This window comes from Anabas testudineus, chromosome 13 (genome assembly GCF_900324465.2).
Source record: "Anabas testudineus chromosome 13, fAnaTes1.2, whole genome shotgun sequence".
NCBI lineage: Eukaryota > Metazoa > Chordata > Actinopteri > Anabantiformes > Anabantidae > Anabas > Anabas testudineus.
The window spans coordinates 7,575,370-7,590,058 of NC_046622.1; the positions used below are offsets into that span (position 1 = coordinate 7,575,370).

The 14,689-nt window shown below is 38.1% G+C and overlaps 2 protein-coding genes across 3 annotated transcripts; one reads left to right on the plus strand and one right to left on the minus strand.

Annotated features, from left to right (window-relative positions):
- Nucleotides 1–1,423: 1,423 nt before the first annotated feature.
- tmem199 (transmembrane protein 199) lies at nucleotides 1,424–5,397 on the minus strand. Its single transcript, XM_026363853.1, has 6 exons — nucleotides 4,998–5,397; nucleotides 4,269–4,342; nucleotides 3,552–3,641; nucleotides 2,726–2,768; nucleotides 2,421–2,533; nucleotides 1,424–2,036 (listed from the first exon to the last, which is right to left on the minus strand). The coding sequence occupies exons 1-6, from the start codon at nucleotides 5,179–5,181 to the stop codon at nucleotides 1,941–1,943; spliced, it is 600 nt and encodes a 199-aa protein (XP_026219638.1). The 5' UTR covers nucleotides 5,182–5,397; the 3' UTR covers nucleotides 1,424–1,940.
- A 468-nt stretch (nucleotides 5,398–5,865) lies between these two features.
- On the plus strand, nucleotides 5,866–14,163 carry poldip2 (polymerase (DNA-directed), delta interacting protein 2). 2 transcript variants are annotated; one of them, XM_026379082.1, is made up of 11 exons: nucleotides 5,866–6,087; nucleotides 10,016–10,097; nucleotides 10,360–10,457; nucleotides 10,545–10,644; nucleotides 10,779–10,854; nucleotides 11,010–11,117; nucleotides 11,444–11,580; nucleotides 11,701–11,727; nucleotides 11,831–11,956; nucleotides 12,199–12,278; nucleotides 12,430–14,163. In XM_026379082.1, exons 1-11 carry the CDS (start codon nucleotides 5,870–5,872, stop codon nucleotides 12,542–12,544), a joined length of 1,167 nt encoding a protein of 388 aa, XP_026234867.1. In that variant the 5' UTR covers nucleotides 5,866–5,869; the 3' UTR covers nucleotides 12,545–14,163. The 2 variants fall into 2 exon arrangements, with proteins under 2 accessions (XP_026234867.1, XP_026234875.1); XM_026379090.1 differs by having other exon boundaries at nucleotides 10,022–10,097.
- Nucleotides 14,164–14,689: the final 526 nt, after the last annotated feature.

Below are 14,689 nucleotides of genomic sequence, written 5' to 3' on the forward strand. Positions count from 1 at the left end.
ACACGATGTAAAGTCTCTTCCAACTCCTGTTTTCATGCTCTGTTCTGAACCGTGGCATGTTTAATGCTCCGACCCCGCCGGTATTATCTTTCAAAACATCCTGATTAAAATGATTCCTTGCAGTAAGGAATAATTATTTTCTAAGTCAAAATATATATTTTTCATATCTCTTTGTACTGTAAGTATCAGCAGGGTAAGGTGGACAGAGGGAAGAAAATTAAATGAAAATGAGAACTGAATTAAAGCCAGAGCTCATGGTCTATCAGCTTACAAGCTCTGTAATTCTGCCTGGATTTAAGTTTTGAAATATTACATGAGAGGTATAATACAGCGGCAGATATGACAGACAGTAGGGCCCACTGTTGGTCTGATGCTGGGCAGAGGTAGCCGCATATCATAATCATCTTTAATACCAAATAATCTTTCAATAAACCTTTAATCCGGGTGTCAAATCTCAGATCTTAGGTCTCATATCTTTTTTTTTTTTTTTGTATTCCAGATAAAGATACATCTTTTAATCCTTCCACTGATACGACAAGAGGAGGATGGAATAGTTTACAAAAAATAGGAATTCATATGTGGAGAAGGGATCAGAGAAAACACAAATCATCTGTGTCATGTTGGGATTGTTTAGGAGTAAGAAACATGGTGTTACTGTCCTGGGGATGTTAAGTCTTTTATCAGAGCCACTGCACCTCTGGGGCGCAATAATCGTTTGTTTTCATGTGTTGGCTGTTTCTGTAATTCACGACAAACTAGATCCAGCATTAGCACATCTGTCAGGTGGAGATGGATGATCAAATCCTTCAGGAACAGTTCGGTAAACAGTATTACTGACGCAGCTGGTGGGCGATTTATTTTTTATTTAGTCAAAACAAGGGCAACTAGAGAGCAAAATACAAAATACACAACTTACCAGCTTTCTACAGAGCACTCAGTTACACCTCATGATCTTTGGATCTTTGATATTCCTGGTGTGAAGAATAACTCGTGTTAAACAAAATCTCAATGAAGACTTGTACGTAGACTTCCTTTAACCAGTTCTGTAAAGAGTATTTAACTTAAGTAAACAACCCAAGTTCTCCACCACCATCCTTCATCACAATGAACACACAGACTAGTTTATGCCGACTCTTCACACAGTTGCATTTAGAAATACTCACAAATTAACCAAATGTTAATCCACAGCTAAAAATATTCCTCAACAAAGGCCGTCTTTCCTCCTATTAGAGTAACAGTTACTAAAAACTATCGAGCAGTAGTTTGGTGAAATCATTTCATCTGAATGCTTCATGTCTTCAGCAGGAACAGTCGTATCCTTCACAAACTCAAGGATAAATCTACTGTTATTAAATGATTCTTATGTCTGAATGTTTAACCTGAATAATCTCGTACACGGTACAGGCAATGAAAACGTACTCTGTTGAAAAAGTAATGCTAACTGGTGCCGAGAACTTTAGCAATTAGCTTAGCTTACGCTGATTATTTTATTGAACACAAGCACATGATTACACCTGAGAACATTTTGCATTTTACAATCATTCAAAACTTATTTCATCATTATTTATTTTAAAAAGCTGCACAGATGAAAAAGGTGAGGCAGAAAAACAAAGTTTTATGTTTCAGTACAAATTAGCTGAAAATAATAATAAATATCACACATATTATGATTTAATTAAGAAAATTATAATTAGTCACTTAAGGAAATTTACTTTCTTGATGTTCCACCTTCCATTTAGTCACACTAGTTTCATTTAAATGTAAATTCTCCGTGACCTCATTTAGATATTCCACTTTTTAAAAATAAGAACCAAAAGGTCCACAAATTTTTCATTGCAGAATGAGAAATGTCTGAATCAGCAGGCTCCGCGGGGTTATCATAGTTCAGCTTCGATTGCCGCTTAACAACAACCGTTTCCCTCATTTCCTGTGAACAGCTGCTACGGTTGTCCTAGTTCTCCCTCCATGGTCCGGACGAGAACGTACAGTTCTGCAAGGCCGACCACAGATGCAGCGATCACGGCCGATATTACTCGCTGGAAGTGTCAACAAACAAAAAAGAAAAAGAGTTTTGTGGCTGCACATAAGATGTCAAAATGAACAAATCCTACGTACTTTATACGAATGTGCGGTTGGCTTGAGCTTGTTTGCTTTTGTTGCAATGTGTTTCTCATGTGAGGTTTTTCCAGCTACATTTAAATAAATAAAAAACTAGAAACGTCATCCACAATAATAAATCTGGATGATGTTTACACCTACAGACTGCTTCCTCCAGACATGGCTTAAGTCCTGTGTCAGTGTGTGCTTGTTTTCTTCCTTTGAGTAAGAACCATGTAAATATGTCCCGTCACTATTTCTATATAAATATGCAGGAATAAGCTAACTTAACTTGTACCTAATAAAATTAACTGTTTTCTTACCGCAGCCATCTCAGTGAACAGGTACTGACTGCCAATGTAGGAACAGGCAAAAGCAGCAATGACTGTGACCAGAAAGTTGAATATGGTCACCACCACAGCTTTGACTGATCGCACTGCAGACAAAGAAGAAAAATGGATAAACTGATTAAACATAACATGCAACACAAGTTAACTTCAGTTTCCTTGTAGAAGAAGTAGAAGAAGAAGAAGAAGAAGAAGAAGAAGAAGAAGAAGAAGAAGAAGAAGAAGAAGAATAACAACACACAAAATGTATTTAAGTGATATGAATTTTGTATGTTACAAACCTTGTCGTCCAAAATCTGCTAATGTACCATTCCGGTTTATTTCCTAAAGATAAAAACAGATGATTGTCACACTCTGATAAATAGGAAACTGGACAAAGATTGAACGTATCTCAGTGAAATGTATTTAGTGTATGCTCCATCTGACAGGGGACATTGGCATGTACAGAAACTGTAGCAATAGGTGACCAGATCACTGATTAATAGAGGACAAAATACATATTACTATGGATTGTGTACTTAAACACATCTCTATCACACATCGTGATAGTTCACTGTCTAATACTGTCCTGTACGTTCAAGTGATAAAACATCCATATCTCATAATACTTTATATTATACAATCTCTAGAACATGTTTAGCCTGATATTGCTGATAGGTGGACGAAGTCTCAAGCTTTGGGCCTTCAAACAAAGTAAGTACATCGACATCTGGTGGCTTGCAAATGTAATAGCAGTTCTTAAAGACGGTCTGAAGCATAACATCACCTCATTAAACTCTGTTGTTGGACTCTTGAATCAAATACAGGAAAACTTCCCTAAAGATCCTTTAATTCGTAGAAAAACTGACATTAATTAAAAGACATGAAATGTTCTTGATGCCACTGTATTGTTGCTGTAGTTTAGTTAAGCTCCAGTGTTGCTGGGGATGCACACATTTCACTTCACATAACTGGAAAGACTTTTATAACATTATGTCTGTATTTCTAACTGTGTAAACAAATGTTTCTGTGCGATTCTTATTTTACCAAAGTCCCTGGCTTTCAACATTAAATACAGGTTCTGGCGGAAGCTTTGCCCATCTCTTCTAATAATGTGAGACACTTTACCTGAGTGTTGACGTTACGGGTGATCCTGTTGTATTCCTCATTGGCTAGTTTGGCCTTAATTTTCTCGAGACGGGCGACCAGTTCTGGGTTCTGATGCAAAAATAAAAGTCTGACTTTAATATGTCATTTTAATGTTAGTTTAGTTGCCAAGTTCTCTCACTTCCCCATTAGAATACTACACTCATATCATACAGAAGTAACTATTAGACCTCACATTAGATACTTGTATTATATTACTTATATCAATCTTTAAATGTCTTTTTTTCCACTCCAATTAGATAGAGACCATCGAGATGTTGTGTGTTTGTGAGTGTAATATACTTTACAGCAAATCATACAAATAAAATTAAATAAATAAATCATCAAACATCAAGGTGGGCCTAGAACCTAAAAGACTGGTAATGAACGCCACAGAATAAATTGTGTGGAGCATTTAGCTGACTCATTTATTCACAGTTCAGAAAACATTATCACCTTCATGAAGGTATATTTTATTGCAGGGCTGTTGTGTTAAAACTTTTTAGACTGGGGTACCTAATAAACTAATAACTAGTAAACAACCAGATGAGTCTGATTCCTGAATTTAATTTACCAATATGTGTTTAACACTGGAGGAATTAAATAGTACTTCAAGTTGCCATGTTGCTCACACACTGTGTTAAGAGCATGTGTTAAGAGCTCAATGATAAAAAACACAGGATTTATGGCTAAACTTACTCTGGGAGGCTTCACCACCTCGGGTAGATGCAGTGAGCTGTCTTCTAACAACTCATGCAGGTAGAAAGGATGCCCTGTAGAAAAAAAATACAGTGAGAGGATTTTAGATAACATTTCTATCACACGGCATAAATTATTAAATTCCAGTCTTCAAGGATGAAAAGGTGGCACATTGTGCCGTATGTGGCATATCACAAGTGGTGCAGAGTATCTAAGTACATGTACACTAGTAATTCACTTTTACTCCACTACATTTTAACAACCAAGTGATAGATAGACTGATACATCAATAATTAAAATGTATTCTGAAAAGGATTTATTCTCCTTAATGATTACTTTTACTTTTGGTACTTACTTTACTTTATCTACTTTTAAGTAAAATTATGAATGCAGATGTTTTACTTGTAACACAGTATTTCTACACGGAGATTTTTTAGTAATACTAACATATCGGAGTACTCCAGATATGCATATTACAACATTTTACTGAATATAAAGAGTGAATGCCTCCCATCCTTTGGATTTGTTTCAATCAGAATCATTTAATCAACCTTTAATTAGGTCAAATGTTACTGTATAAGAAATATTAGGGCACATGTCCTTGTTATTATAACAACAATTAGATTTATGAGTAAAACGAGGCATCTGCCTCTGGTTTGTACAGTAATGTAATGATTTATAATACAAACAGTATCATCAATGAGTGTAAGCTAAATACTCAATGTTTACCTTGGTCCTGCAGGTATTTCTTCAGCTTTCTCGCTGTACTAAAGGGCAGAGTTGCTGGTTTTGATTTCTCCAAAGTATCTTGCAGTTCTTCTCTCAGTCGTTGTGGCAGAGATGAGTCTGGCTTTTCCAACAACTGTGTGACCTTATTTCTGAATTCATCTCCGATGACAAATGCTAAGGCCATGGTTTTAATCCAACCGACTGAGTGAGAAGTCTTAGTTCATGCAATTAAACAAAACTATTTCAAGGTTTGTTCAGAACGAAGTCAAAACTACCAGCGTATACTTTCTGCTTCTATCTGATTTGACCTGATTTGCCTGAATAAACACTATAATTTAGAAGTTTAACAGCTAACTAAGGTTAGAGGTAAAACGGAAAACCAAGCAGGCGGCCATGTTGTTTACCGCGTGACACAATGACGTATCGATCACATGACCGGGTTAAATTAAATTGTTTTAATTTATTTTAAATGTATTTCAACCAAACACGCGTTGTTATTAATATCGTTGTAAAATGTCTGAAAACGTGTTAGATAATTAGAAAATAATGATTTATTATATTTTCCTTCCTCGTTACAGTACACGTGAGCTCGTTTGCTGCCTTCACAGTTTCCTTAAACAGCGTAAAATCGAGAGTCAAGGACTTAAACATGACTGATTTTTTCCGGTGGGGAACATTATTCCAATAATAATAAATCAGGTTTTACTTACTTAACTTACTCATATTTTTGTTTAAAACCGACAAAATAGACAAACTTTATTCGTGAATACCAATAACGACCCCCAGTGTTCTAAAATAATGGTTGCTACGCGTTCGGCTCTCTCGATTACGACTCTTCAGCAGTGCAGTGAAGGCAGCATCAGTTGCTGCACATGCGCGTGCGGGAGCGTGTTGGAGCAGGAAAGATGGCGGCTTGTGCGCTACGCCGAGGTCTGCTGAACACCGTCAGTAAATACAACAAGAAACACACGCAGAGATTGCTGAGCGTCGCAGATACCAGCAGCGGGTTTGAGGCGTACAAACTGCGAGTACAATGCCGAGTATGCGGACTGTCCGGCGGGGTCCAGCAGAGGAGGTTCATGTCGTCACGGTGAGAGACGCAGCAGTGTCCTACTCTGTCAATGCTAACATGCTAAAGACGTTAGCATGTCAAGCTAGCTAAGTGCGAGCTCTTTTAAGCTGGCGCTGTAAAGACACCGTGCACGCTGCTGCTCAGTGGACAGATGCCCTGAAGTGGTGTGCAATTGACATGAAGCTTGAGAAAAAGTTTAGCTGTCCTGTGCTGCACATTAGCTAGAACTGTAGTTAGCCAGAGTTGGTTGTGCAACACCTGACGCCGCCTGAGCAGTGTCCGACCTGCTGACTCAACATGTTAAAGCTTAAATATTGAGTTCAGGCGTTTGGAGAATAATTATAACATAGATATCTTATGTACTTTGAAGTGTTATTAGTTTACCTGCTTAATGTTTTAGGATTTAATATTTGATGGCTTATTTATTGTTGACAAAGCAGTTCTGCTGTGTGATATTAAGCTGTTGGTAATTCACAAAATACTGTACTGACTGTTGTCATTTTCAGGCTACATAAATTATTAATAGCAGCATTTTATGTGTAGCAATGTCAAACTTAAAATTCTGTCTATTTGCAGAGAACTATTCATAAACTTAGAGGAATTGGTTTTCATTAAACAACATATTTTTGCATGTTATAAGTGAAATAGCCGCATATTCTTGAAGCACTTTCTTCTGTAAGTGTCCTCTAATGGCACTATCTGCAGACTGAGTGATTGGCTTAACAGGTTTTCAGCACCATCTAATGAACATCAATAAAACACTCGAGCAACATTCTTCGCTGCACACAATAATGCCCCACAATAGCCCAGCATATGGAGAAATCAGATCGCAAGTAAACTCAGTCCCCTGACAACTTGAGAAAACTGCTTTCTCTGAGTAACCTGGTTAATGAAGTTCATGTAAACGCAGTCAAGGACAGAAGCACATAAGAAAAGAAGGATAGAAAATGTCCTTCATTTTGTTTGCACTAGTAAATGCTGCCTGCAAGCTGCAAGTAATCTTGCAGAGCTTTAAAGAGACTATGTCGGCATCTCAAGAAAAATTTAAAATGATTCAATTACATACTGAAGTGATGCTCAACCATTGTGTGTAGCCTTCACGCCAGCAGCACTGACTTGTGATGGAATAAAATAGACTTGGCTGTGTGCCAATAATAACAAAAAATAAAACCAGTGGGTCTTCTTATTTTTGTAACTGCCTTCATCTGATCAAGCTGGAAATGTGTTGGAAGAAATCAGGTCAGAGGAAAACAAAAAGAAAGGGAGACAGAGTGCACCTGAAAAATAGTTTGTGTCAGAGAAAGTTAACGTGGGTGTGCTGGTGGGTGCCACAATGTTTGGATTAGCAACAGTAATTCTGCAGCCGTTTATGTTAAACTTGAGTTTATGTAACTCTTTCATTGTGTAATCATATCTAATCTGTTTTAATATGATCTTTGCCAACCTTCCTCTGACATAATGACAGCCCATCAGCACAGTGCCCTCATCTCACCCCTCTAGGAAGAGGAGAAAGGGTGAGGTGAACTGGATAGTTGTGTGTTCATTGGCAGGGGTAGCTCTGTTGGCTGAGGCGAGTTCCAGGTTTTGCAGAGAGTTGGCTATATTTAGATCTGTATATTGACATTTCTCAGATTGTTGCAGAGGTAGAAACCAAACGGAAGAGCTTGTGTTTAAACTGTTCAAGAACAGCTATTATGAATGTAAAATGTCATTGTAATTTACATTCCTGTGGGATTTTTGCAAGTAGTTTCTATATCTATACACTGTTTTACACAAGTACAGAAGCAAAAAGGAAAGTATTACAAAACTTGGATTACATTAAGATATACAGTGCTCTTCTGTATGTATTACTGCTGGCTTTCACAGTTGAATACATCTCAGAGTCTCAGTTAGGGATGTCACAATACCAGAAATTTGATAGGTGCTACCAAAACCACTGGACTTCTATGATACCAGTTTTTCTCCTCAGGTAGTTTTGCAGTGTTTTTTATACAGCGCAACAAGAATTGAGACCGCAGCATCTCAGGGGAGCGCACAGTGTTACTTTACATCCTATTAATAAACGCATGAAGTAGATGTAGTGCTGGATTCAGAAAATGTTGGAAGCTCTTGATGCCTCTCTGATGAAATTTAATAACACAGAAGAACGAAAGAGGGAAACAGGCCTCATCTGTCAGCTCAAATATAGTCGACCACCTAGAAAAGTGATCTGGAAATTTTGAAAAATGTTTATAATCATCAGCGATGTGAAATGTGTTGTACACAATTTTAAAATCATAAAGTAAATACATTTTTGTTGTAAATTGTTAAACAGATATGGTGTCTATAATATCACATACTGTAAGATTGAATAATGGTCAGTTTAATTTAAATTTTTACTCTGATCTTGTGAAGAAAAATCTCTACAAACTAATCTTAATATAAAACAGAAAATAAGTAATTGCATAAGTATTCAACCTTTTCAAGTCAGTATTTAGTCCATGTACCTTTGGCAACAATTGCATCATAAGGTTAGGTCACAGTCAGCTCTGCACATCTGGATTCTGCCGTTGTTCCTCATTCTTTTTTGCTGAACTGCTCAAGCTCTGTCAGGTTTCATGGGGACTATGAGTAAATAATTCAGCCAATTCAGGAACGTAACCTTGTTGTTTTGAAACTGTTTTTTTTTCCAGGTTTTCCGTTTAATTTGCAGCATGTATTTTAATCTCCTTTCATAAGCCACCCAGGGCCTGCTGGGAAAAAATAAAATGTGAAAACTCTTTTAATGCACTATTGATGGTGTGTTTACATCTGAGTTTAGACAAATTACTCCAGGATTTGTGTAATGTAATGGAGAAATGTTTTCATAAATGTATCTCCATTTTGTTCATATTAGAGGATTAACCCATGCACATTCTCACACTACTCATGTTTTTAGTTTAAAATATCTAGTAGTATAGTTGTTATACTAGACTGAATCGTTTCAGGTTCTGTGCTGTGTGTCAGACAAAACAAGCAGCCTTAATGTCATTTATGTTTTGAGAAATTGTGATTTTTACTGACATTTAATAGACAAATTAATGAATTAGTTGCTCTTCTGCTAATTAGCTAGTTAAATAGCTGCATGTAATTGATTGAACATTAATTGCATTTGTATTTTTCCCCTGTTGTTTGTCTAAACGTGAGGAAAAACTGATCACCCATTAGCTGGTAAAATAATTTAAGCGTCCACTGCAGTGTAGCATGAGAGATTTTCATTAGTGCTAATTGTCTGTGTCTCATTTCAAAATCAGGTTACCATGTGGTTCTTCCTGTGCAGTACACCCATGATATGAAAATAACCTGAAACCCGCCTACTGTGTAATATTAAATCCCTCTGCCCATATATCCACCTCATTAATCCTCACCCTTCATCTCAGTTGTGAAGCTTAGCTTTGCAGGGAGCATGCAAGTATGCGTGTTATTTATCTGAAGTACCAGCTGTTGTCAGTGTTTGTATCTTCTATAACTCTGCATGTGTGTGTGTGTTGGCTTGTGGCAGGGACATGGAGATTAGGTTGACTGGTATTCCTCTTTGTTGACACATGACAAGTGGAGATGTTTTATTCAATCCTGTCAAAATTGAGATTTTAGAAGGGAGGTGGTAGGATTTCCCTCCTATAGGGAAGAATGTAATCATCTGTACAGGAGCTAAAGTCCTAAAGCTGTGTGGTTTCCTGTTGTTCCCTCTGGAACTGTTTGTTCTACATGGTGTATAATCTTTTGATTTCAGCCCCTGTATCTGTAACTACCTGTTACATACTGTAAAGCTAAAACCATGTCTTTGAGGTTGCTGTTTTTATTGTGAGGAACGGGCAAAATGTCCTCCCAAATGTGGTATTACACAACAAATTGCTCACAAGAACATAGGATGACGTGCACACACACACTGGGTTCAGTGTGTAATGGTGTTGCCTGTTTTTGGCAGGAACAGGCCTGAAGGGAAGATTTTGGAAACTGTGGGAGTGTTTGAGGCTGTGAAGCAGCACGGCAAATATGAGACAGGACAGGTAAGACTCTCACACACACACACACACACACACACACCTACTCACTCACTCAAGCACAGACGGACTTGATTAACTTACGTCTCCTGCAGCAGCAAATCGTGGTTATTTATGATCCATTTCTGTTTTGATAAATCAGGAACTTTACATTTGTACAATCCTGTTAAGTAACTCTAATCCCATCACATTTATGTTGTATTAAACATCCTGCACTTATAATCTCATATTGAATTATCCCCTTTTCTTGTTGTTGTGCTCCTCTCAGCTGTTTCTCCACAGTGTGTTTGGCTACAGAGGCATTGTCTTGTTTCCCTGGCATGCCAGACTCTATGACAGAGACATCACCCCTCCCTTGTCTGACAAGTAAGCCTCCAACTTGTATTGCCTTTAATTTATTAATGAGACTTTTTAAACTGAGACTCTGTTTTTATTCTTTGTTTCTTTCTTCAGTAAACCTGAGCCTCCAGGAACTCACGGGTCCAAGGAGGTGAAGGGGAAGACCCACACCTACTACCAAGTTCTGATCGACACTAGGGATTGTCCTCACATAGTAAGTCTCTTTATGTTTTCCCACTAGTAATATCATAAATTTGAGCTTGACACTCGTCTCGTCTTGTCATGCGCTGCAGTGAGCTGAAATGTGACTGTGGTTTAGTTTTACGAGTGTTGGTTTGTGTTCAACAGTCTCAGAGGTCCCAGACAGAGGCAGTGACGTTTCTGGCAAACCACGACGACAGCAGAGCTTTGTACGCCATCCCAGGTATGCAGGAGTCCACAGATTGGTCAGGATCCTCAGAGTTCAGATACATCACTGACCTATAGTGCAACGATGTAAATGAAAGCCATCGATTGACACTTTTCTGCACGTGGATAATGGCTGAAACACAGGAACGTGTCTGTGTCTCTGTCTTTCAGGTCTGGACTATGTGAGCCATGAAGACATCCTGCCCTACAACTCCACAGAGCAGGTTCCCATCCAACATGAGCTTTTCGAGCGCTTCCTCATGTACAACCCCACCAAATGTAAACACTCTTCTACAGTCTCCTCTTCAGCTTCCTACACTCAAAAGCTTTACAACATCCAGGAGTTCACATTGGTGGCTGTACATAAACGAAGTCACTTAGCCGTAACTTAATTTGGCAGCAGCATTGGTTTCCTAAATAATTCTGGTTTATTTGTATTGTATTGTACTTCTAATGACTGTCTCTTTATTTTCTAGTCAAGTTAATGAAGTGACATATTTTATCTTGCACAATTTTATATTTAGTTTCATGTAGTCACAATAGTTTCATATTCACATCATCCACACAGTGGATGTAAAACTTAAATAATGTATTTCTCTCTACAGCGCCGCCGTTCACAGCCAGAGACACCCTAAAAGCGTGGCAGGAGAAGAACCACCCGTGGCTGGAGCTCTCGGACGTGCACAGGGAGACCACTGAAAACATCCGAGTCACCGTCATCCCCTTCTACATGGGAATGAGGGTAAAGGAAGAATTCTGAAAATATATATCTTTAAGCATTTCCTGAGCATCATGAGCTTTGATTGTCTTATACAATGCAGCTGTTTATTTAAATACTAATGGAATACGCTGTTATTTTCAGGAGGCCCAGAACTCCCATGTCTACTGGGTGAGTATCAGATTTTTGTATCTGTGAGGAACATCGTGTGAAATAGTCCTATACTAAGGGTGACTGACGTTAACGTGCTCGTGTGTTGTGCGTTTTGCTGCAGTGGCGATACTGTATCCGTCTGGAGAACTTGGGAAATGAGGTGGTTCAGCTGAGAGAGAGACACTGGAGGATCTTCAGTCTGTCAGGAACTCTGGAGACAGTCCGAGGACGAGGGGTTGTAGGAAGGGTCAGTATATCACAGCCTGTCTGCAGGCTGCGTCAGTGCACCTGGATACTCCTGTATCTCCTAAATCTTTAATTTCTCCACATAAAAACACACTAACTACCTTTTGTGATGTTTGTTGTGTGACAGTTACAGAGCCTGACTCACACAATGAGTCACACAAATCAATAATTCAGTGTTTTGGACTTGAAGCTCAGCATTTGCTGCAACTTCAATGCATTTGTTGTCTTTGTGCATCATGACAGGAGCCAGTGTTGTCTAAGGAGCAGCCAGCCTTCCAGTACAGCAGCCACGTGTCTCTACAAGCCCCCAGTGGTCATATGTGGTGAATTAACACATTTCCATTAATACAGTAACACGTTTTCACTTATAGATGTTGCCCTGCTGTTTGTGCTATTTTTAAGTATCTCTCATTATTATTATTGTTTTCCGTGCCGTCATCATGTTAAGTCATTCTGTGCCTTATTTGTTTTTAGGGGGACGTTTCGTATTGAAAGGACTGACGGCTCCCACTTTGACGTTCGCATTCCTCCTTTCTCCCTGGAGAGCAACAAAGACGACAAAGCGCCCCCTGCTGGCTACACATTCTAACTTGCATGTAGTGACACCCCCCCCACATGCAGGCTCCCAGACACGCTGTGAGATGTTGGGTTGTCTAGATTTGTTCTTTCTCTGTAACGTTGCCTCAGCCCTCAGCGTGAGACTAGCGTGAGTCAGGTAATGCAAACGGAACATATAGCATTTTCTAGATCATCCAAACACGCACCCCCGTTGCCCTTTGAGTGCACCCAACAGCAGTATGTCATTGATTGAATTATAAAGGGTTGAAAACCGATGCGTCCTCACTCCCTGTTGTGTTTGAGGAGAAGCACATGGGATCGAAGTTAATGTTGCCAAGCCGAGCTGGACGTGTTCTTTATTCAACAGCTGAAATATTGATCTTTTTTTTTTTTTTTTGGTGGGATTCTTCCTGCTGAGGTCCAGGGTCATGACAAGAGCAGCAGCTCCAACAGAGTTTGATGCTGAGGCATCAGTGGAGTATTTCGAATAACCCATGAAGCCATCACTTGAACGTCAGTGAAAAACTCCTCCTTCTTTCATGGTGGCATTTATAAAAACATGACACATTATGTTTTTTTATCCTGGACTCTGTTTTTAAACATAAAAAAACATCCTTGTTGACGTCAGGCTTCCGTGGGACACTTACAAGAGAGAAATCTGATTCTGAGTATTTATATTATACCATGTAGCCCAGTGGATGGAAGTAGGATCCATTTAACACTGATCAACAAACAAATGTTAAAGTGAAACTGAATCTCTGAAACTGATATTCTAAAAAATATTACATGCACCCTTATTGTGTCAGTATTTAGTAGTGGAGCCTTTGGCTGCACTTGTAGAGGTTGCCCTAAGTTTTACACATCTAGATACTGCAGTGGTTTTGTGTAGAACTGCATTAACACTGTCAAGTTGTAGTTGTCCTTAAATAAATCAACCTTACTTCAGACTTGTCCTGCAGTTGGCAGCTGTCTGCTGTTGAAGGCCTCTCCATTAGGTTACTAGATAGTTGTATGATGGCTAACTCAGTTTGTGAGGGTTAAAAAAGCAGAGTACTGACAATAATAATACTATTTATTCATTAAAAATTGGTTAAATTAAGTTGTAAATTGACTCTAATTTGATGCTAATAATATACATATACTCTATCATCAATGAGCTGTTGTTTTATTATTTTGTATTTGGTCATTTTGATAGAGATCTGGTTCCTCTTTGACACGTAAATACTTTTTTTCTGATCAGTGTTTCAAAAGTGAATCCTTCCTTTTGCTGGAAATGATGTGAAGGTCAGGACTTAGTTGTGTTTGAATAACAAACGCAGCACATCATCATATATGTAATTCAAGCAGACAGTTAGCAGGCAGTGTAACAGAACAGTGTGTGAGTGTGTGTGTTTGATATATATATATACCTTTACTCTCTCTGCTTCCTGTAACAGCCAGAATGAAGTCTGAATCAGTCCTGTACACATAAGCTGGACCTCTTGTTATAGCAAACTACTTAACAACTCCTGTGAAAGCAAAAGTTGTGAGCTTGAGATTTCTTTCTTCTTTTTTTCTTTTTTTTTTGCCAATTGATTTGATGGTTGAAATACTACTGTAAATAGAGATGTAATTAAAGGCAAAGCTAATAAATATACCTTTTGAAAAATACACCTTCTGCTTCATTATTATTCAAACCTGGCGGATTTAAATGTTATTTATCACCTATATTAAAAGATTATGTAATTGTGTATTATAGGAGTAATATTAAAAATACTCTGAAACTGTTATGTAGAAATGGGCCACCACCAGGTGTCAGTGTAGTCCTGTAACCTGTGTGAGCCATGTGATCATTTACTGCACTGAATACTGATAATCTGAGCTATTACCTTATGTCTCTTATTAAAATGAGTAAGTGGAAATAATGCTGATGTTAAGATAAATAACAGTATTAGCATATAATGCATTAATACAGTTTAAAGAAGCATCATGGACAAACTTTTTTGCAGGGCTTAATTAAAACAGTTATAATTCAATCATGATTTAAATAATTAATTTTAAATGACTTCCGCCAAAACATTTTAGCAACACAGGTTAAATTATAGGAAATAATAATAATACACTGGTATTTGACTGAATGTTGAATGCCGATTTTACTGAAAGGTTGTAAATCTTTTAAAACACGTAAATTGATTTG